Source organism: Phoca vitulina, unplaced genomic scaffold, assembly GCF_004348235.1.
Source record: "Phoca vitulina isolate PV1807 unplaced genomic scaffold, GSC_HSeal_1.0 scaffold98, whole genome shotgun sequence".
Classification (NCBI taxonomy): domain Eukaryota; kingdom Metazoa; phylum Chordata; class Mammalia; order Carnivora; family Phocidae; genus Phoca; species Phoca vitulina.
Genome location: NW_022589801.1, coordinates 72,947 through 94,718, shown reverse-complemented (window position 1 = coordinate 94,718; position 21,772 = coordinate 72,947). Strand labels below are relative to the sequence as shown.

General features: G+C 41.9%; 1 protein-coding gene across 1 annotated transcript in view; it reads right to left on the bottom strand.

Annotated features, from left to right (window-relative positions):
- The window catches only part of THADA (THADA armadillo repeat containing), a 223,448-nt gene that overhangs the window by 140,741 nt on the left and 60,935 nt on the right, over positions 1-21,772 (bottom strand). The window contains exon 4 of the mRNA XM_032397354.1: positions 6,895-7,063. Within this exon, the coding sequence (XP_032253245.1) occupies positions 6,895-7,063 (169 nt within the window). The remainder of the gene's footprint in view (positions 1-6,894; positions 7,064-21,772) is intronic.

Below are 21,772 nucleotides of genomic sequence, written 5' to 3'. Positions count from 1 at the left end.
GCCCTCAGTTTTCTCATCAGTACAATGGGAGTAATACCCATCACTCAGAAGAGCCTCCATAGGCACTCAATACACACACCCCCCCGCCCCCCAATACATATGGACTCAGTAACTGGCGTGTGTGTGTGTATATATATATATTTTTTTTCATCATTACTTCCCCCACTGTAATCCCCAATGGTAACAAAAGCCTGGGGACACATCTTCTGATAAATCTATAAACCCTACGTACCAGGAGTTCGGAGCACTACAAAAAGCAGTAGCACTGTTGGCTGGTGACAATGACAGTGCACTGGAGTCAACGGTCTGGAGCTGGCAGCTAAGAGCTGTCTCCTACACCCAGGGAAAGCTCCCTGAGTAACACATACCGAATAAAAGCCTTTCGATATTTATAAGGAAAGGATTAATTCATCTTCAGAAGTAGCATTTTAATTAAAAATGACTTTTCTGGGCTTATATCCAGAAAGGAATATATTGCCAAAAGGTAAGATTTAACAAGGTTTAGTTCTTTCTTTAAATTTTTTTTTTTTTTTTTTTTTTAAATTAAAGTGCTTCCCGATCCTTTTCACGTCAGGGCACACACAGAAAATAATCTTTCTTTGGCACTCTGGGACAAACAGATGCTGCTTCTCCCGGCTGCGGGTGACTGCCTGGAGCCTCCAGCCCCGCTAGGCCCCACTCAGACTGCTGAGAGCTGAAGGAATCAATAAATACTTGGCACATGTACAAGCACACCATTGGAGAATCTCTGCCTTAGTCCTTCTTGGATGGGAGACCCTCCTAGCAACTTAGATTTTTCTCCTTTCACGTGAACACCAGGCCTCAGAAAGAAAGAAGGAATCTGGCCACTAGTGACCAGAGTGAGCATTTTCTTTATGACTCACTCCAGAAAAAAAGCACACTAACCAGCAATCCATTTATAACTTACAACATCAGCATAATTTCAGGCTTTTGTTTCTACTTTCCATTCTGAAATTTTATTTTGCTGGTCTTATTCCTGTTTCCTGAACTTCAAGAAATTTTTCCTTCAGAAAAGTGGCTGGCAGAATTGACCTTTCTTTCTTTCCTGGTTTTCTGCTTTTCTTTTCCACAAAGGTAATGCCAACATCTGCCTCTATTTTTGTCCTGCTGCTGTCCTGCCCAGCCCAGCACAGCTGTTCCCACTCCCATAAAGATCCTAACTCTAGGCCTGACACAGAGTGTTCTAGACTAAAGCAGAATGTTATCTTAGTCTCCGTTTCCTTTCATGCCTGATGCCCTATCTGGCAGCTCTATCTTTTGCCTTGTCTTCATTTCTGTTATTCAAATGCTCCCTGTCCCCAGGGGTTCAGCAGGCTCACTAGGCTTCTAACCCACAGCTCCCCACAATGGGAGGTAAGAGCCTTAAACGCAAACTCGTGTCTTCACCTGTACCTAGAACTGGGTAAGCCCTCCACTGAGTCTGCTGAATTGAATTCCATCTTGACCTCTTTTTCATGTTCCCAGCAGCTCCCGGGCCTAGAACCCACAATTCCTACGGCTGTCCAAGTTTGAGAGGTTCTGTCACACCCTTAAGGATGACAGAAGGTATGGCAACTTCAAGCTTGGCTACAACCTAGGTCCCAGTGGAGAAGTCTGTATTTTTAGGTTCAGACTATTAAATGAGAGACCAAACAGAAATGATGAGAAAGAGATGAGCGGAGGGAAGGAAGGTGCAATGCTATATGATTTCACTCGTAAGTGGAATCTAAAAAACAAACAAAAACACAAATGAATAAACAAACCAAAAGCAGAATCAGACCCGTAAATACAGAGAACAGACTGATGGCTGCCAGAGGGGAGGGAGTGGAGGGATGGGCGCAATGGGTGAAGGGGAATGGGAGATCCAGGCTTCCAGTTACGGAATGAATAAGTCACGGGGATGAAAGCCACAGCATAGGGAATATAGTCAATGATATCGTAATAGAGATGTAATGGGACAGACGGGAGCTACACCTGCGGTGAGCACAGCATCATGTGTAGAGTTGGTAAATCACTATGTTGTACACCTGAGACTAATGTGACATGGTGTGTCAACTATACTCAAATAAAAACAAAAAGTCTTTTACTAGTTGTAGCCTCTTAGGGCTTCACTGACTTCCTCTGTCCCTCTGTCTTTATAACACCGATGGATTTACTTTGTTTCCAGCATCAAATCAGACTTTCAGAACTGAGGAACAAGAGATTAAAGAGAGCGAAGATGGATTCTTTGTTTGGTTTCCCTAGGCAGAAAAAGTTGTTATTCACATCAACTATCAGGAGGCGCTTTCTAAACACCTGGCAGAATTGCTGAGAGTATTAATGAAATCACATATGCAATTTACATATGTGATTTACATACTGCAGGAGGTGCTCAAAAACGTTCATTTTACTTCTCTTATGGCAAACTCACCAAATGCATGGGCCTAGGCTGCCTAAAGTCCACTCCAGCTAATATTTCATGTCAGCCCACGTGTGCAATACTGCTGCTCAGCTCCACAGCCCGAAAAGTGACTCAGAATTCTCCAAGTGCAAAAATCCAAATTTGGGTGGTAGGGGAAGGGGTGGAGGAATAAGAGAATTAAACAAGGTGTTCAACAGATTATGCTAACAAAAACTGAGAAAATTTAATACCAGCAAAGGGATGTTTAGAACTGTGGGTACTTTGTGGATTAACTGGTGAAAGAAGAATACCTTTGCCTAGAATGTTCACATAAATGCAAAAGTGGGTTTTCCTGCTTCAGCAGAAGCTGAATTACCTCAACTGTCCACTTTACTCACGTAAGAGAGTTTAAGTAAAGAGCGAGCAGGGGCCACCTCTCATGTTTGTATCATGAGAAAAAGAACCAAAAGAGAAAATGAAAAAAACTCAAAATTCAAGTTGCTATTTCAAATGGTATATGTTTCCTTATGAAACACCAAAATGTGAGTTAAGTACCCAAGAATCAGAATAAATCTTGCCTTGTAATTGTTGGCCAAAACGCTTCCTCAACACAAGAAAACTTTTTGAATGCCAATATGATTTCTCGGGAGTGATAAGTAACCTAGTAATAATGTTAAGGCCCCAACATGAAGAATTTTGGCAACAAAAACAGACGGTTAATTCTACTTAAAAGACCGGGTAGCCCTGCCAGCCGGTGTTGTTCCCAAATGAGGTAATGTCCATGGCTCTTATCTAGCCTTTACGGAGATTTAATGTCATTTAGCATTGGCTCTTATGAACCGGCTGCATAATCTCACCTTTTCTCATGTGCGCTACTTCCATCCGTCTCAACATTGCAATTAGAAACCTCTGGTTTTTAAAATGATTAAGAAACTGATTCCCACCTGTTTTCTTTTTATGCATGTCCTATAATTTGAGTCTTTCTTCCATCGTTCCAGAAAATTCAGAGATCAGCATATTTCTCATTTTCAAGGTATCTTATAGAAATACTCTGAGGTTTGATATATTTATGTAAATATTTTTCAAAGCCAAAATGTGTAATTCAAGAAAACATTCTGTGAAAGAATTTGTTTTCTGATTACAAAATGATTTCCTCCTTTTGAAAAAAAAAATAGCAATTTTATATTTACTTAGCTGGCTCTGAAAGTCCCATGGAGATTCTCATGCCTTTCAATCCCAACACCTCTTTTCCAGGTGCAGGCCTCTTACGGGTTTCAAAGGTAGCTTTATGTGGAGAAGGAATCCAAAAGCTGTGGAAAGGAAAGAGAAAAAGAGCCCTCCCCATCTTAACCCCTTATGCTTTCCTCACAAAGAACAACAGAGTGAAACCAAGCTATTACAACGCAGATGAGACACCCAAATGGACACGACAGAAAGATTTTCACATGCCTTTGACTTCCTTTTTTCACCCAGGGTACAAGCCAGTCTTGGTAAAGACAGGCATCCATTTGACAAACATGAACACGATACCCAACACCCAACACCCATACTGTTCTGTTTTGTTTTCAACAAGCCCTTCATCTCCCAACACTCAGGAACAAAGGCGACAGCCACAACCAACCTGGAGTTACGGGCTTTTTCCCTTTCCACGGAGTTTCACACTTTAGGTCACAGGAAAAGTAAATTTGAGATATCAGGGGCCCAGAGACAGAGCAGAAGACCATGCTTTGTTGCTGGGCAGAGCGGTGAGACACAAGCCAGACCTGTCAGTGCTGTATGCGGGAAACGAGGCTGGGAGGCCCATTTGTACAAGTGGTGAGACAGCCAAAGAAGCAAATCCAGCCTCACCACTTCTGACAAAAGTTAGCCAAGAGTGGATCTGCAGGAAAGAAAATCTGATGGCTGATCCCCCCTCCTCCCTTGACAATCTGAGCCCCCCTTCTAACTCAGCTGCAGAATCTAGACATCTTTGAAAAGCCTGTTCTTTGTTACTCATCATTGCCAGCTCCTTCCCTTCAAAGCAGCAGAGTCTGACAGAATCAAACCATCTAACTTGTATGCGCCTCAGGGTCCCACGTTTAAAACCCAGATAATACCCTCCGGTCCCGTCTTCATCACCGAGATATAGTGAGGACCAAGGGAGACGAGCGCTTGAGGGCCTCCACTGAAGAGACCACGAAAGACCTACAGTGTATACAACACAGACCAGAGGGTCTGCTCTGGGGCCCTTGGGGGTCGCCACACTCTTTTCAGGAGATCTGCAAGATCAAACTATTTTCAAAATGCCACTAGGCCACTCCTCCCCTCCTTTACTCTCCTTCTCGTACAGCACACAGTGGAGTCGGCTACAAGGTGTGTGAAGATGTCATCACTCTAATCATGACTAATGGAATGTGTGCTTGTGAGTTCTTGTGTTTTAAGATTTCCTGTTTCAGAGTCTAATTAAATATCGATAGACAAAAGCTCTTTGGAATTCTCAATAACTTTCCTAAGGTTAAAGAGCTCCTGAGACCAGTGTGAGACCAGCCAACCTGGAACTTGGTCCCACTGAAGCTTGTAGTTCCCAGGTGGGTCAACTTCTCACCCACCCTGAGCCTTGCTATGTGCTGTTCTCTCTGGGCGGGGGACTCCCCCTCCCTCCTCTGCTTGGCTAACTTTTTCTGCTCTTTACTTAGATGTCGTTTTCTCTGGGAAGCTTTCCTTGACTTCCCCAAAACCAGTCAGGTGGCCCTGCTGTGGGTTCCCCTAGCACGTAGCATGCTACACTGTGATTGCCCACGTTAGGCCTTTTTTTTGGGCTTTGACTCCTTCAATGCAACAACTGTTCTGAAGGACACAGTAGTAGGTAGGAGGCATTCCATAACTACTTGCTGAATATATATACAACGACCAAGGAAGGAAGGCAAGAAGATAGGTCTCTCTTGCATTCATTCTCACCTAGAGGGAATCAGTTACTAAAAATATTAGTGTTCATTATAGTACAAGCTCACTAAAGCTATGATAATAATAACAATAGTAACCATATATCATATTATGTACTCGGTACTATTCTAAGCACTTGATATGCATAAATTCATTTAATCTTCACAAAATCCCTACCAGGTATACATTACTATTATCCTTATTTCAAAAATGAAGACACAACACTGTATGTTAACTATACACTAATTAAAATAAAAAACTTAATAAAAACAATGAAGAGAGAGAAGTGCAGGTATTGAGTAGTAGATTTGAGATGGACACTGAGCCCGCCTGGCTCCAGAGTCCCATGCCGTTAACCACTCTGTACGCTGCCTCTCGTGTCAGCAGGGTAGACCTCAACCTTATCATATCTTGAGATCGCAAGGCCACCTCTCAACTCTGCTCACAAACCAGACACGATTTGATATTTAAATCCCCCTGCAATACCGACCCACCACGAGTGACCCCAGCAGACACATGAACAGATCTCACCAGTACCATCTGCTCCCTAGGTGATAGGTAGGGCTTAAAAAAGACAGTTTCAGCAAGAAGTCTATTTCTCATTCATTTGTTGTACGTTAGTCCTTTCTAGAGGAAATGGTAAGTTAAAAGTGATAAGTATGGGGTGCCTGGGTGGCTCAGTCATTAAGTGTCTGCCTTCGGCTCAGGTCATGGTCCCAGGGTCCTAGGATTGAGTCCCGCATCGGGCTCCTGGTTCGGCAGGAAGCCTGCTTCTCCCTTTCCCACTCCCCCTGCTTGCGTTCCCTCTTTCGCTGTGTCTCTCTCTGTCAAATAAATAAATAAATAATATTAAAAAAAAAAAAGGCAATAAGTATATTTGTATATTTATTAAAAATAAAAAGTCTCTTTTGTAGCACAGAGAAAACAGGAAAGTAGGGATTGACCTTTCCACGTACTATGGTGTTAACGCTGCAAGGCAAACTCTCCCTGATGTGTATAACTCTCCTTCTGTGTCTGGTGCTAACCTCTTTTTCAAGGAATGCTCACAACTTCACCCTGAACAGGGAGTGGCCCAGAATATTCTGCAGGTACTTGATGGAAAAGACAAAACTCTAAATGGTTCAGAGAGGTAAGTCCAAATGGGAAAGCATGCTGTATGAAACAGTTTTTTTTTTTTTTTTAAGATTTTATTTATTTATTTGACAGAGAGAGCGAGAGAGCACAAGCAGGGGGAACAGTATAGGGAGAGGGAGAAGCAGGCTCCCCACCAAGCACGGGGCCTGATGTGGGGCTCGATCTCAGGACCCTGGGATCATGACCTGAGCTGAAGGCAGATGCTCAACCATCTGAGCCACCCAGGCGCCCCTGACACAGGATTTAACGCAAAAGACGATCTGACTGAATCACAGTGTGATGCTGTACTTAAGTTTGTAATGAAAAAAAGCACACCTAGGAAATACCTTTTCTTTCAGCAATAGAAAAAAGTTCCACAGCTAAAGTTAAAAGCTTATGTATCAAATCTTTACCTGCCAACAGCACATGAGAAACCAAAGTTTATCCTGTGCTGTTTGACACAAAGTAACTGAATTTACCTGGAGAAGTGTCCCATGAATATGGTTTTGCCGGAAACACTGGTCAGTGCAGTTGGGGAGTTTGGCCAACAGGGTTCGGATGGTAGTGGGGATTTCATCTACCATAACAAATGGGACCAAGGCACGAGCTGCCATTACACGGGAGCGGTAGACAGGTGAGCGACCACATCTGGGGAGACAAAAACACAAGACCATTCAATACTCATTTCCACATACATGCCTTTGTATATGCTAATATTCTATCTAGCTCCAGCAGAGACATCCAAGTTGGGGGAGACAGGAGTTCCTCCTTATTCCAAATTTTTTTTTATACTTCCCTTATTCCAATGATTGTGTGTGTAGTAGTGTTAGCTCTACAGGTGATTTTCCTTTTCATATAAATATCATTAATATCTATGTTTTTTTTATTAACATATAAAGTATTATTTGTTTCAGAGGTACAGATCTGTGATTCATCAGTCTTACACAATCACAGAGCTCACCATAGCACATACCCTCCCCGATGTCCATCACCAGCCACCCCATCCCTCCCAACCCCCCTCCACTCTAGCAACCCTCAGTTTGTTTCCTGAGATTAAGAGTCTCTTATGGTTAGTCTCCCTCTCTGGTTTCATCTTGTTTCATTTTTCCCTCCTTCCCCTATGCTCCTCTGTCTTGTTTCTTAAATTCCTCATACCAGTGAGATCACATGATACTTGTCTTTCTCGGATTGACTTATTTTGCTTAGCATAATACCTTTTAGTTCCATCTACGGCGTTGCAAATGGCAAGATTTCGTTTTTTTGATGGTTGCATAATATTCCTGTGTGTATGTGCGTGTGTGTGTGTGTGTATACACACACACCACATCTTCTTTACCCATTCATCTGTTGATGGATATCTAGGCTCTTTCCACAGTTTGGCTATTGTGGACATTGCTGCTATAAACATTGGGGTGCATGTACCCCTTCAGATCACTACATTTATATCTTTGGGGTAAATACCCAGTAGTGCAATTGCTGGGTCGTACGGTAGCTCTATTTTCAACTTTTTGAGGAACTTCCATACTGTTTTCCAGAGTGGCTGCACCAGCTTGCATTCCCACCAACAGTGTAGGAGGATTCCCCTTTCTCCACATTCTCGCCAACATCTGTCATTTCCTGACTTGTTAATTTTAGCCATTCTGACTGGTGTGAGGTGGTATCTCATTGAGGTTTTGATTTGGATTTCCCTGATGCCAAGTGATGTTGAGCACCTTTTCATGTGTCTGTTGGCCATTTGGATGTCTTCTTTGCAGAAATGTCTGTTCATGTCTTCTGCCCATCTCTTGACTGGATTATTTGTTCTTTGGGTGTTGAGTTTGATAAGTTCTTTATAGATTTTGGATACTAGCCCTTTATCTGATATGTCATTTGCAAATATAAAGATTTTATTTATTTATTTGACAGAGAGAGAGACGAGAGCAGGAACACAAGCAGGGGGAGTGGGAGAGGGAGAAGCAGGCTTCCTGCTGAGCAGGGAGCCCAATGTGGGGCTCGATCCCGTCCTGGGATCATGACCTGAGCTGAAGGCAGACGCTTAACAAATGAGCCACCCAGGTGCCCCAATAGCTATGGTTTTATAACAGGGATAAATGCAGATCGGCTTTGGGAATGATTCAATAAATAGGTAGTAGCAAAAATAGCTTCCTCCTCAACCATCAAACAACTGTTCATTGGGCACTCAAAATGAACAAATGATAAGTGCCATGAGAAATAAAACAGTCATTGTGGTCTTTGGGGAACCTATACTCTGGTTGGCAAGATGAGCAGTACATTTGAGAAGATGACCAAAAGCACAAGACAGTCCTGGGAAAGCAATAAGCAAGTGATTATCATGTTATGGCTACATGAGGATAAGACTGTAGGTGGTGGTATCGAGAAGGATAGAACTCAGGAAAGCAAGCATGATTCTAAGAAGGCTGAAACCAGGAAGTTGTTTCAACCAGAAACAGTGGGATAAAGCAAGGGTAAAAATGCTCAAGGTATAGGTAGATGTGTCTGACTAAAGGAGAGGCTCAGAAATAACAGTGGAACTTCAGGCTGAGAAGTGGGTCCGGCCAGACTGGTAGTACCACAAAGGGCAGACTACATGATCTTCAACTTATTGTCAAGAGAACAAGAGTTGGACCCTCAAGTCACTGAACCTTTGCCTCTAGGCTGACTCACACCCAAAGAGCTTGAATAAAAGCCAGTTCTTAAATCAATGAAAGTCACGGACAAGTGGTACTTTGAGATTCTACGAAGGTCATTGGAAACGCAGGTCATCTAAGGGCCTCTTGACTTTGTAAACACTCAGAACCTGAGAGTCCACAACCATTTTGTTGAAACTGTGCACTTGAGAGCCTTCAAAGAGATAGTGTTATTTGAGAGGAAGGCCCAATATGATAGGTCTTGGCTTAAGTAAGTTCTTATCTAGAACTCTCAAGACTCCATGATCTTTTTATCCAATTTAAAAAGTAACTCAACTTAGAGAAATATCTCAGATGCCAAGACAAGGATGGGGAAGATTAGAAGATAGTAGACTGTGGAGGAAAGAGATGGTCTCTTGCTTTGTTTTCAAAATTACTTAGTGTTCCAAAAGGAATTACTGGTAAGATCTGGGCCATGTAGGCTTAGCATATGGAGGGACAAAGCTCTATGACTGAAACATTTCTAATACCCCAGAGGTATCACTGACATTTATCTTAACATGACAATAAAAGAACAGATACAATTTCTATACAATTTCTGTTTGGAATGATCCAAACAGAATTTCATCATGGGGAGTGGTAAGTCAAGCATTGTGTCATTCTTTTCCCCCCTACAAGTGTAGGTCTGTGAAATAGGTCAATCAGCACTCATTTTATGGATGGAGAAGAGCTCACCTTACATGGTACTATGGGAAGACACGGAGGGCTAATGTTACAGTAGGTAGCTAGAGATTTCCCAGTGGTCTTTGACTAGGTTCTGCCAAATCACCCATTTTCTATGTATTTTTCTTTTAAAATGATTAAATGTTTAATCTTTAATTGGCAAATACAGTAAAATGTTTGCTTTGGCTCATGGTGGGGGGCGGGGTGTTGAGAAAACTTCACTTGACAGAGAAAATACTCTGAAAATGCTTTGAGATTTAATTAGCAATGACCTCACTCAGCCCAGTCATTTGTCGGAAGCTTCCCCATCTGTCTGTCCCCTACCCCTCCAACACACACACTTTGTGTTAGAGTGTGTTTTATGTTACCGTACTGGGCTCTTGTATATAAATGTTTCTTTTCAAATACAAATAACTCTGACATGGTTACAGATGTTTAGTTTCTAATTAGCAGTAACTGTACACTAAAGAATGCCCCTCCTTTTGCTCCTGACCTTTAGCAAATGATGATTTCCCAAAGGAATCTGGCATCCATACAGGAGAAAGAATGGAAAGTGGGAAAAGTGCCAGAATTTTCTGTTTTCAGATACCCTGTGCTAGGGTACTTTCCAAATGCACACAATCAGGTTAAAGAGCAAAACAAAATCTCCCCTCAAGAAAGTAATGCAATTACAGAAAAAGAGAAGCTTACTTTAAAAGTAATATTTAATTATCACTCATTGTGAAACAACGATTAAATGTAATTTCAAACTCCTCTCTACTGCACATTGTTAAAATGGAAGGATAGATTATAGTCAACACACACACACACACACACACACACAAAACTATTAAGCAAAATTTCCAGGTTACTGTTTTGTCAGTTACTGGGGGCAGGGAGGGGTCTGATGAGATTTAGCTTTTCTCCAGGTCTATGTGGCCTGGAGTGCGAGAGGATATAAACACAGTGTTTCTAGCCCTGAGCAAAATATATTTGAAGGTAAAATCTATCTTTCCCTTGGATAGAGTCTCCTAGTTTGATTCAGTAAATGTGCCAAAATCAAGCAGAGATGCTCTCTGGCAATACAGTCTAGTGGCTAGAAAGGATGGAAAATCAGAACACTTGGATCTCCATCCTGCTTTTGGATACTGTTTTATGACCTGGACAAGTCACAGTAACCTCTCTGGGTCTCAGTTGAGCTGACAGTGGTAGCAATAATCTATACACGGTGTTCTCACCTGATGTCTATGAGAACATTCCAAGGGGAAAGATGCTTTGGAGATAAAGTTTCCATAGTGCAATGTGCCTGTGTCCAGTACAAAATCAGCATTTTCTAAAAATTGCAGGCCTCTAAATGGCTTCAATGAGAGAATTAAGACTATGGTGTGAATGCTGAACCATTTTTAAGAAGGTAAGACAACAAACTGATGATATGAAGGCAATGAGTTTTGTTTTGTTTTGGGGCTTTTTTTTTTTTTTTTTTTAAGCCTCCATTAAGAGGGATGAGGAGGAATCTCAAGTCCTTCTAAAAAGAAGGGGGACTGCTCCTGTCTGTCTAAGCCTCAATTTCTTCTGGAAAATAAAGCAAATGGATTTGGGATCTCAAAGGTCATTTCTCCTTTTACTATTGTTTGAAAACCGTGTCCTCAGTCGCCCCAGCCGTGTTCTAGGCCTGAACACTAGGTCCTTCCACAGGATGTGCTGGACATGCAGACACCTGAACCTCGAGACCTTTCACTCCAATAAACCCTTTCCACGTTTATTTTAATCTCGTCTTTACTGAGTGCCTACTGTGCTCTCAGCACACCTGTCATGGTAATACCTGCATCCCGCAATTATATAGCTTCGGCAGTTTAAAATAAACACCTGCACACCCATATTTCTTTATCATGCAACATTCCTGCAGGACATGAGGGCATTATAAACCTAAATTAACAGATGAAACGTAAAGCTAAGCTCAGAAAAGCTAAGTGGACCCTCCAGGATACATAAGCGGTAGCACCCAGGCCAGAACCACCATCCATGGCTCCAAGATGGAGCTTGTGGGCTATTCCAAGCTGCAGCTCACACCTGGAAATCGAGGGAGCATAAAAATATCTCCCAGCTAATAAAAACACAAGCTTTACAAGTATGTAGAAAATCTCAAAATAAGTGTGTTTTTTGGTTTTGTTTTTAATATTTGCAGGATCATGAAAACATTTCGGGATCTCACATACACTATGGACTCTCTCAAAAGAGACAATGGATTTACAAACATACACACACAATTTCCCATATAATTCCAAGGGTTCATGACACACACCTAAAACCCATGGGGCAGGGCTCCCCAGACACAGGGCAACAATCTCCAGTTGCTCCTTTGCACACAGTGTGACTGTCAGGTATGTGCTCTGCTTTAGAGACAGGGAGACGGAGAACAGGACTCTGCTCACAGGAAATCACTGGTCTGGAGGGGAGCCAGACAGATAACCCCATGATCACAAACCAGGAGTACCCACGGACACACACACACACACACGGCTGTGAGCAGCACAGAGAAGCCAAGCAGGAGGCTGAGTTGGAAAGGCTTTCTGGAGGAGAGAAAGAACCTTCAAGTGAGGATAATACATACCCCTGAACTTCAGGAACCCTAGAGAACCTTGAAGAGTTTAGAATATAGTATTCTGAGCAGGCAATAGGTCTTCTGAGATCTTCCCCCCGCTTCCCCCTGTTTCCTAGAGTGGTGGCTGAGCTTTATCCAGGTGTTTCCCTCTTTCTATTTACCCTCAGAAGCTGTTCCAATTTTCCTGGAAGGTTTCACAGGTAAGTGGCTGGACATTACCCAAACTGCTCATCCAAACTTCCTAGATGAGGCATGGAAACATCTACTGAGTGCCTAGCACAAGCACATGCTGGGATAGGTACCAGAGAATCAGAGACAAAAGCCACACCCAGGCCACGGGAACCTATAGTGCAATGGGAAAGAAAGGCCAATCAGCCAGTGCTTCTCGGGGTCCCACAAAGTAACCATAAGCTATTAGAGAAGAGCTAAGGGGAGACACGCGGAGAGGAGGGTGTGTGGTCTGGGAGACATGGTCCAGCTGGGACGCAATGGGGGCTGGCAGAAAGAACATTCGGGTTTGGCCTGGGTCTTTCCCTACATGAACCCAAACTGCCCCTCTGTGCATCCAGACAGAAGGAAGGGAACTGAGGATTATTGAATGCCTACTGTGTGTGGGGACTGGCCACATAGTTTAGACACACTATTTCATTTACTTCACTACATCTTCAGTACAATGTCCTTATCATCATCCCTATTTTAAGATGAGGAAAGTGAGGTTTCCCAACATACTTCAGATCATAAAACTAGTAAGTGGCAGATCCTGCGTTCCAATTAGGGTCTGTCCATCTGCAAAATCCAATTTTTTTTTTTTAAGATTTTATTTATTTATTTGACGGAGAGCACAAGCAGGGGGAGCAGCAGAGGGAGAGGGAGAAGCAGGCTCCCCGCTGAGCTGGGAGCCCAAAGCGGGACTCGATCCGAGGACCCTGGGATCATGACCTGAGCCAAAGGCAGACACTTAATCAACTGAGCCACCCAGGCTCCCAGCCAAAATCCAGTCTTTCTAAGACTTGACAGTGCAGTTGCCTCAAAATCCTCAGTCTTGGAAAAGTTTTGGAAAAGTTCAACCTAGACAGCTGAAGTGAGAGTGGCTTACGGAGCCATTAAGTCTCTAATTGGTAGAAGGTGAAGCAACAACAATAAAGATGATGCTGATAACAACTAACACTTCCTGAGCAGCTACAGAGGGCCAGACTTAGTGTTAAAATCTTTGCATGTATTACATCATTTAATCCTCACAACAACACAGAATGGCTGAGAGAACATTTTGAGGCAATGCGAGGGAGGTATTTTTGAAAGGACTTCATAAGGTCCAGTGACCTTGTGTGAATCCCTCATTTCACAAGAATCAGAGGGTAAGTCTCCAGAGAAGTCTCAGAATGACTTCACGATCCAGCTAATACCCCCTTCCATTCTCCCTTACTGACATAACCAATGCTCCCCCGGTTCCTCTGCATTCCCAGACCCAGCTCCAGTCCTATCCTCACTTGCCAGAGGTCAAGTGGTAGCTTGTACAAAACAGAAGCCCCCAAACTTCTGCTGCTGATAAAGATGGTCACCCGCCTTCTCTAGATGCCCCTACCTGACCAAGGGGTTGGCATCTTGGGAGCTGGGCCGAGTTTAAAGAAGCTATGTGTGACTTACTCCCAAGTCCCTCACCTGATTTACTCAAGAATGCTTTGCCATGATGGTGTGTTTCTTACAGCAGGGCCATCTGCTGTCGGGGAATGGTCATCTATTGATAAAAGGTGCGATAACCCTACCTTGCAGGTTATCTCTGCAGGCTGCGTGAGAATGAAGAGGCTGAGACCTCAGGCTATACTACTTTAAAAGAAAAATCTTGCTATAAAGTTGACCTTGAATAACATGGGTTTGGACTGCATGGGTCCACTTATATGCAGATTTTTTTCAGTAAATACATTGGAAAAAATTGGGGGGAGATTTGTGTCAATTTGAAAAACTCACAGAGGAACTATGTAGCCTAGAAATACTGAAAAAATTAAGAAGTTAGGCATTATTGTAAGAATACAGCATACAATACATATACAAAATATGTGTCAATCAACTGTTTGTTATCAGTACAAAGCTTCCAGCCAACAGGAGGCTATCAGTTAAGCTTTGGGGAAGTCAAAAATCATATGGAGATTTTCAACTGTATGGGGTGGGTGAGCGCCCCTAACCCCCAGGTTGTCCAAGGGTCAACTGCATGTGTTCTGTCAAACCAACTATTGTTTCATCCTTAGCACCTGTGCCCATGCAACTCGATCTCACTGGAATGAATGTCCTTTCACTCTCTACACTTGGGGAACTCCTCTTCTTCTGAACTCTGCTCAGGTATCACTTCTTTTACAGAATCTTACTGCACCTCCTCTGGTCAGAAGCAATCACTTCCTTTCCCATTCCCTGTCCCTGCAACTGCATATTTAGATCTGTCAGAGCTCAGGGCACATCTCATCTGCCTTCCCCACAATAGCCTCAAGTGTCATATTGGCTGAATCAAAATGATCTGGAGAGCAGAAACAGGGTCTTTATTTACTTATTTTTTAAATTCCAGTATAGTTAACAGAAACAGGGTCTTCATAGTTCTGAATAATACAGCACATAGGACAGGAGCTAAGAATATGTTCTGGAATCCAGAAGACCTTCGTTTAAATCCAGGTCCTGCCACTTACTAGTGTGTGACCTTGGACAGGTCAGTGAACCTCCTAAATTTTTATCTTTTATACAATGGGCAAGAGAAATGACCTCATGGCCCTGTTGTGAAGCCTAAATGAGATAAAGCATATGAGATGCAATGCCTATGAGTTAGTGATTGGTAAGCGGTAGCTATTATTAAAGCAAACAGGTGGAATACCTTTCAAACTTAAAAGCTTTATCCACACATGTACAAACTCTCTAGTGTTCTCTATCTCAACCACTGGCTGAGGACACAGAGCCTTGCTTGTATCAAACATGCTTCAAGGGCTCACAAAGGCTACCCTTCCCCCTCCCCACCAAAGGAGCTGGAAAAGACAGATGGAAGATTGAGTTTCTTTGGGGCAACTGGCTGGTTTATGTGAGGCCCACCGCCTTCATTCTTCAGGTCCAGGGCCCAAATTTTATTCCAATCCTGTTTCTAATGCTGTTTCACCAAAGAGTTCTTTTTCCTTTCCATTGTGTATAGTTCCTAGTTTCAAATCTTGCTTTCAGGAAACATGTACGTGTGTGTGTGGGTATGTGTGTGTGCACAAAAGAGAGAAACCACTAAAAGAAAAAGTCTGTACCAGTGAGTTTGAAAACGCAGACATTTCGGTGCGTCCTGTGACTATTATATATGTTTTTGTTATAAATGTGGCGTTCCTGAAGCCCTTCTCCCACATTCTCAAGTGAGTTCAGTGCCCATCAAGGTTGCCAGATTCTCTACTTGTCCTTCCTATACCAATTTTCAGTTCATCAAAGGCCCTACCACCACCTGAACTCTGTGTTCTTTTTCCTGCAACTCCAACCGCTAGCACTTAAAAGTTGCGTTTACTGTAATCTTGCCCTCTGCACAGCTCATGAATTTCTTTATTCAAATATATTTCTTGGAAGGATAATGGGTTCAGGACTTTTGAAGTCTGATTTTTTAAAATCCTTGGTTTGGGTAGTGAGAGAGAAATAAGAACAGCAGACAGCAGCTCAACTAGAAATTGCACATTGCCAGCTCTCATGGACAGAAAAAATATATATGTATCTGCAGGCAGAACGTTTCGTTTAAATGTTTATCTACCGGGCAGCTCAAAGCGGTAACTGCTCTTTGCAAATTAACTCCAAACAACACAGTAGAACCTTTTTTAAAAAATGTTTTTATGAAGAAATGCTGACAATAATAAACCACAAGAGAACATCTGAAAACGGCAGTGTGTAACCACCTGGGACAGCCCGACCACAGAGTTAAGCCATAGAAGACACATTCTCCGAAGATCACCTCCACTTCGCCTCCAAGTTACCAGAGCTTTACACAGCCTGACCAGTCACAGGCTGTTAATCCCGAAGTGGTGAAAATGGCAGCTGCCAGGAGCTGGGAATTAGCCTCCATCACAGTGACACCCCTCCACGTGCCCCTGCGAGCGCTGGGCACAGCACTAAGCCACGTCTGTGGCAGGGGCACGGGTGCACTGACAATGGCTACTTGCATCCACACCACTCCTTTTGGTGCTAGGAAATACAGCGGGGGAATTTTCCAACAGGGACGGAGGAAGTTTTCTAGCATGGTACTCACTTCAAAAAGCTCTTTGAATAATGCTCTTTAATTATTTAGAATTACAAACATGTCTTAAATAAATGAAAGGATGCATGACTGCTGAATGCGAATCCCAGGTTACTTGTTGATATCAAAATATACAGACGAAGTATGAAAATTATATTTCATCTGAAATTTCATTTCATTCTTTCATTTTTGCCTAGATAAATTCAATTTGAAACTGAATTTTTCAGATTCCAACCAAACGGTCTAGACAGTTGGAAAGAAGGGGTTTTACTCTCTGGAGCAATGAAATGTGGTGTACCTTAACTTAACAATGATTCTTTCCTGACTCTGGGAAAAACATGGAAAAGACTTTATAGCAACATAAATACAAAGACTTTGGAAGCCCTAGAGATTAAAAGGGAATCATTAATTTTGGTCTTTACCCAAAATAAAATGGAGTATTATAAAGGGAAAAAAATACAGATATCTAACATAAACAGTATAAAACTTGCCTAAACAATGAAAATAATCAGTAGATTTAGTTGGAAATTTTGGCATAGTCTTCCCTCCCCATGCGTGAGTGGGTGTTCTCTCTGACCCTGAATCAGTAAGCCGCATACTGGTGTACTGGCCTCCTCGTGGACAGCTGGAAAAGCACTCTGGATCTACCCTCAGGGCTCCCGGGCTGGGATCAGCTGTGTGCAGGGCAGGAGCTGAGGCGGCCCCTCATGCAGACTGAGTGAAAGAGCTTCACATTCTTCTCAATAGCAAAAGCCCTCACATTGTTTCTACTCTGGCTCCACAAAAGGCTGAGAGATGAGCACAATCAGGCAGCCAGTGATTCTCTAAAGGGACTGAACATAATAGCATGTCTTCCTTCTTTCCTTGCAGGTAGTGTGTGGCTCAGAGAAAACAGTCCTGAACAGTCCCAAGGGTCTCCTTGGGATGATGGTCACTGCTCAAAGACCAAGTTCTCGAAGCAATTTCATAGAGCTGAAAGTCACTCCATTAAACTTTACGTGTGGTTCCATATTTACCATGAGTGGTTTCCAGTTCACAAACACAGGACTGGGTGGTCAACTCAACAGACTACACAAAGGTATAGAGAGAATTTACCTTCTTCTTTTTAATCTAATATATATAGGGAGAAGGTTCAGGAAGGAATGTTTTTGGTCCAGTTGAAAAAGTTTTGTTTTTAGCTTTCCAGTGTTTCAGAACCCATGATACCTCTCTACTGCCACATTAAACACAAATTTCTCATTCTGGCATTCAAAGCATCCTCAATCTAGCCCAAGACTGGCTGAGCAAATCATAGGTGCCGAGTAAATCTTTCTTGAACCAACAGAACCTGACTCTTCAGGTGATTATATCTGAAAAGATATTAAAATCTCATAAAATCTAAACATCCTGTGAGTCAAGTGAGTGCTCAGCATACACTGATGACAATTTTTAAATAAACACTTTTAAATGTGAACAAACTTCCCTTTTGACAAGAATTTGTTAGGTTTCTGAAAGATTCCAATACCTAAGACTAAAGCTCAAGAAAGGAAAAAAGAAGGGAAGGTAGGATCATTCACTGTGTGCCTACTAGATCAGCCAAGATGCTAGGTATTTTTGAATATTTTATCACATTTTTAGTACTCATATAAACCCTTTAAAATAACTATATAATACAATATAAACATATGTAGGCTTTTGCTCTAGATGGTCTAGTGGGAACATGTACAGAATGAGTTACCAAATAAAATGTAATCACAATCAAATAAATTGCATTGTGCCAATTTCTTTCATTTATGGTAATGGATGTGTAATCCTTTGTAAGCCATTTATGCTACTTAACTCCAGTGGTTAGAACTCATATTTGCAGACCCTATACATAATGAACTGGTGGCCTAGAAATGTTTCCTACTGCTCTAACCAGTGTTTTCCAAAACGAAACCTAAAGCTCTATATTATCTTTTTTTAAAAAGATTTTTATTTATTTGACAGAGAGAGAGAGAGAGCGAGCACAAGCAGGGGGAACGGCAGGCAGAGGGAGAGGGAGAAGCAGGCTCCCCGCTGAGCAAGGAGCCTGATACAGGTCTTGATCCCAGGACCCTGGGATCATGACCTGAGCCAAAGGCAGATGCTTAACCGACTGAGCCACCCAGGCACCCCTATAATATATTATCTTTAAGAAAGGCAAATTAGTCACCAGGACATAATAACTGAGCCAAAGTCATCCACCAAATTATACTCTTTGTAGCACAGCCATCAACCAGAAGTTAATGAGGAACCCTGTATCAGACTGGGACAGATCCCCAAAGGTTGTGGTGGTGTCCTCTGCTGACCTCGATTGATACTGATCACCTCTGCTCAAATCATCTACAGTCATTTAAGGTATAGCATTTATTTAGAGACAAGTTCAAAATGTCCAAGAAGAGAAATCCTTAACATTTTTAATGACAAGAAGAGACACATACAGGTCAGTGCCTTGGCTCTTAATTGGCAAGTGACTACTTTGGTGGAGTGAAAGCTGCTGTGAAGTAGAAACCCTCACATGAGCTCCTTGGTGTCTCTGGAGTGAGGCTACTTTTAAAACATCCTCAGAGGGCACCTGGGTGGCTCAGATGGTTAAGCGTCTGCCTTCGGCTCAGGTCATGATCCCAGGGTCCTGGGATCGAGCCCCGCATCGGGCTCCCTGCTCGGCGGGAGGCCTGCTTCTCTCTCTCCCTCTACTACTCCTCCCTGCTTGTACTCTCTCACTCTCTCTGTCGAATAAATAAATAAAATCTTTAAAAAAATAAAAAAAATAAAACATCCTCAGAGTAAAATATTAGCATCTAGCAATATGGCCACGGGCAAATTACATAATGTCTTTTCACAGCCTCATCTGCAAAAGGAGATTAGAATAAGTCATCTCTAAGGTCCCCTTCAATAACCAAATCCTATAATTCAATGGACATTTAAACATCCCAGGCAGATAGCTATCTTTTTTATTTTAAAATATCTTTATGACCTCTCTTGACTTGTTCCATTGCTCAATCTCATAATAATATTGATGCCAATAATAAAAGTTTTATGTCTAACACTACTCAGACTCAATCTTTCTATACTTGGAGCCAATTTTCTCTAGTTTGAGCCTCTCTGGAGTTGGAGAACAAATGACCAGTGTTTTCGACACACAGGAAAACCCTTCATTAACTGTATTGGAATCCTGTCATTAAATCACCCCTTGCTCTTCCCTTCTGCAAGCTAAAAACCACCCGACTTCTTTAATCATGTAGAACCTCTTCTCTAGAATCTAGTTAATTATTTTGCCTCTACAAAGAGTTAAATGAATCTTCCCAATATTATCAGCTAAAACAATGCTTTGTGCTACTGCTGGATAAGACAAATTTGAGCATTTCTTTGGATTTCATTACTCTCCAGAGATTGCAATTTGTTTTTGCTAAAGCCAGTTAATGCCCCTGAATGACCCTCCTCTGTTTCATAGCAACATTTCAAGATAAAAATCAGAGAAAATGAATTTTAAAAAACCATAAAGTACATGGCAAGTTTTGAAAAATTCCAAGAAATTGCATATATTTGGCCTAAAAAAAAAGCACAAAAGAGTAAGGAATATTGAGATGTTTGCAACAGACCCACCCCAGGAAAGATTCTTTCCTCAAATGAAGACTGCAATTAGGTAAATTGAGTCATACATCAGCAAGCCTACAGCATCCAAACGCCAACCGTATTTTTAAATACCTCAGGGAAAGTTTTATATCCTCCTTTGGTTGCCCCAATGCCCACGTTAGTATCACAGTCAAAAAGTACTTAGGTATAATTATACTCTTTCCTGCTGCAACTTAATTTCTTTTTGCTGATTCTATATGCCAGGGAAATAAATGAATCTATGTAGAAAAGCATAACTTTTTGACTTGTGTCCAGAATATATTCTAAATAATAAGAAAACAAACAACCCAATTTAAAACAAAACTGGGTCAAACTCTGAACTCAAATGTCAACAAAGAAGATATATGGATGGCAAATAAACACATGTAAAGATGCTCAGCATCCTTTGTCATTAGGGAAGTTCAAATTAAAACCACAATGAGATACTACTACACACTCACTAGGAAGGCTAAAATTAAAGGTAGAGCATACCAAGAGTTGAACAACTCTTGGAACTCTATGGAACAACTGGAACTCTCATTCTTTGCTGGTGGGAATGTAAAAGGGTACAATCACTGTGGAAAACATTTGACATAAAAAGCTAACAGACGCCATCCACACAACCTACTCATTCCACTCCTAGGTGTTTATGTTAGAGAAATGAAAACATAGGTCAATGCAAAGACTTGTACATGAATATTCCTAGTGCCTTTATTTGAAATAGTCAAAACGAGACACAGCACGAGTGTCCAGCAACAGGTGCGTCTGTAAAAAACTTGTGGTGCATCGGTACAATGAAATACTAGTCAGCGATAAGAGGGAACAGATACACATAATAACATGGACAACTCTCAGAATTAATAATGCTGAGGTATAAAGCCAGACAAAATAGAACGCATAATGTAGGATTCCATTTATATGAATGGAAATTGTATGAATGCAAATTAATTTATGGTGACAGAACACAAAATAGCTGTTGCCGGGCAACAGGAGCAGGGTGGCTGGAGAAGATTGCAAAGAGGCACGAGGAAACTTTCATAGGTGATGATGTGTTCACTATCTTGACAGGGGTGATGGTTTTATGGGGGCATAAACTTATCAAATAGTACACATTAAACGTGCACTTTACTTTATACCAATTAGACCTCCATAAGGCTGGCTTTAAAGAATAACCTTTCACATACTTTAGAAAAGTTACTCTGCTATCCACAGCCCGTCTGGTTTTCCCTTCTCTGCCTCCAGCCCCACCCGCACAACATCCCAAGTCTTCCCTTCCTAAGATCAAACAGGCCCAGCTATTTCCTTTGAACTTTTATGACCAGAATGAACTTTTCCTGGTGCCCTCTTAAATAATCAAATCAATAAACACTGAAATCCTAATGATTAATCATATAAGAATGAAAACACAAAAACTTTTTTTTTTTTCCTGGGACAATTGTTCCCAATCAACATGCTGTTCTAGGACAGGCTGAGGGAGATTAAGTGACTTGCCCAAGCTCAAAACGGGAGTGAATGAACAAGCTGGGATTCAAAGTAGGTTTGTCTGCCTCGATTGCCTGTGCTAGTTGCAAAAACCAGTGTGC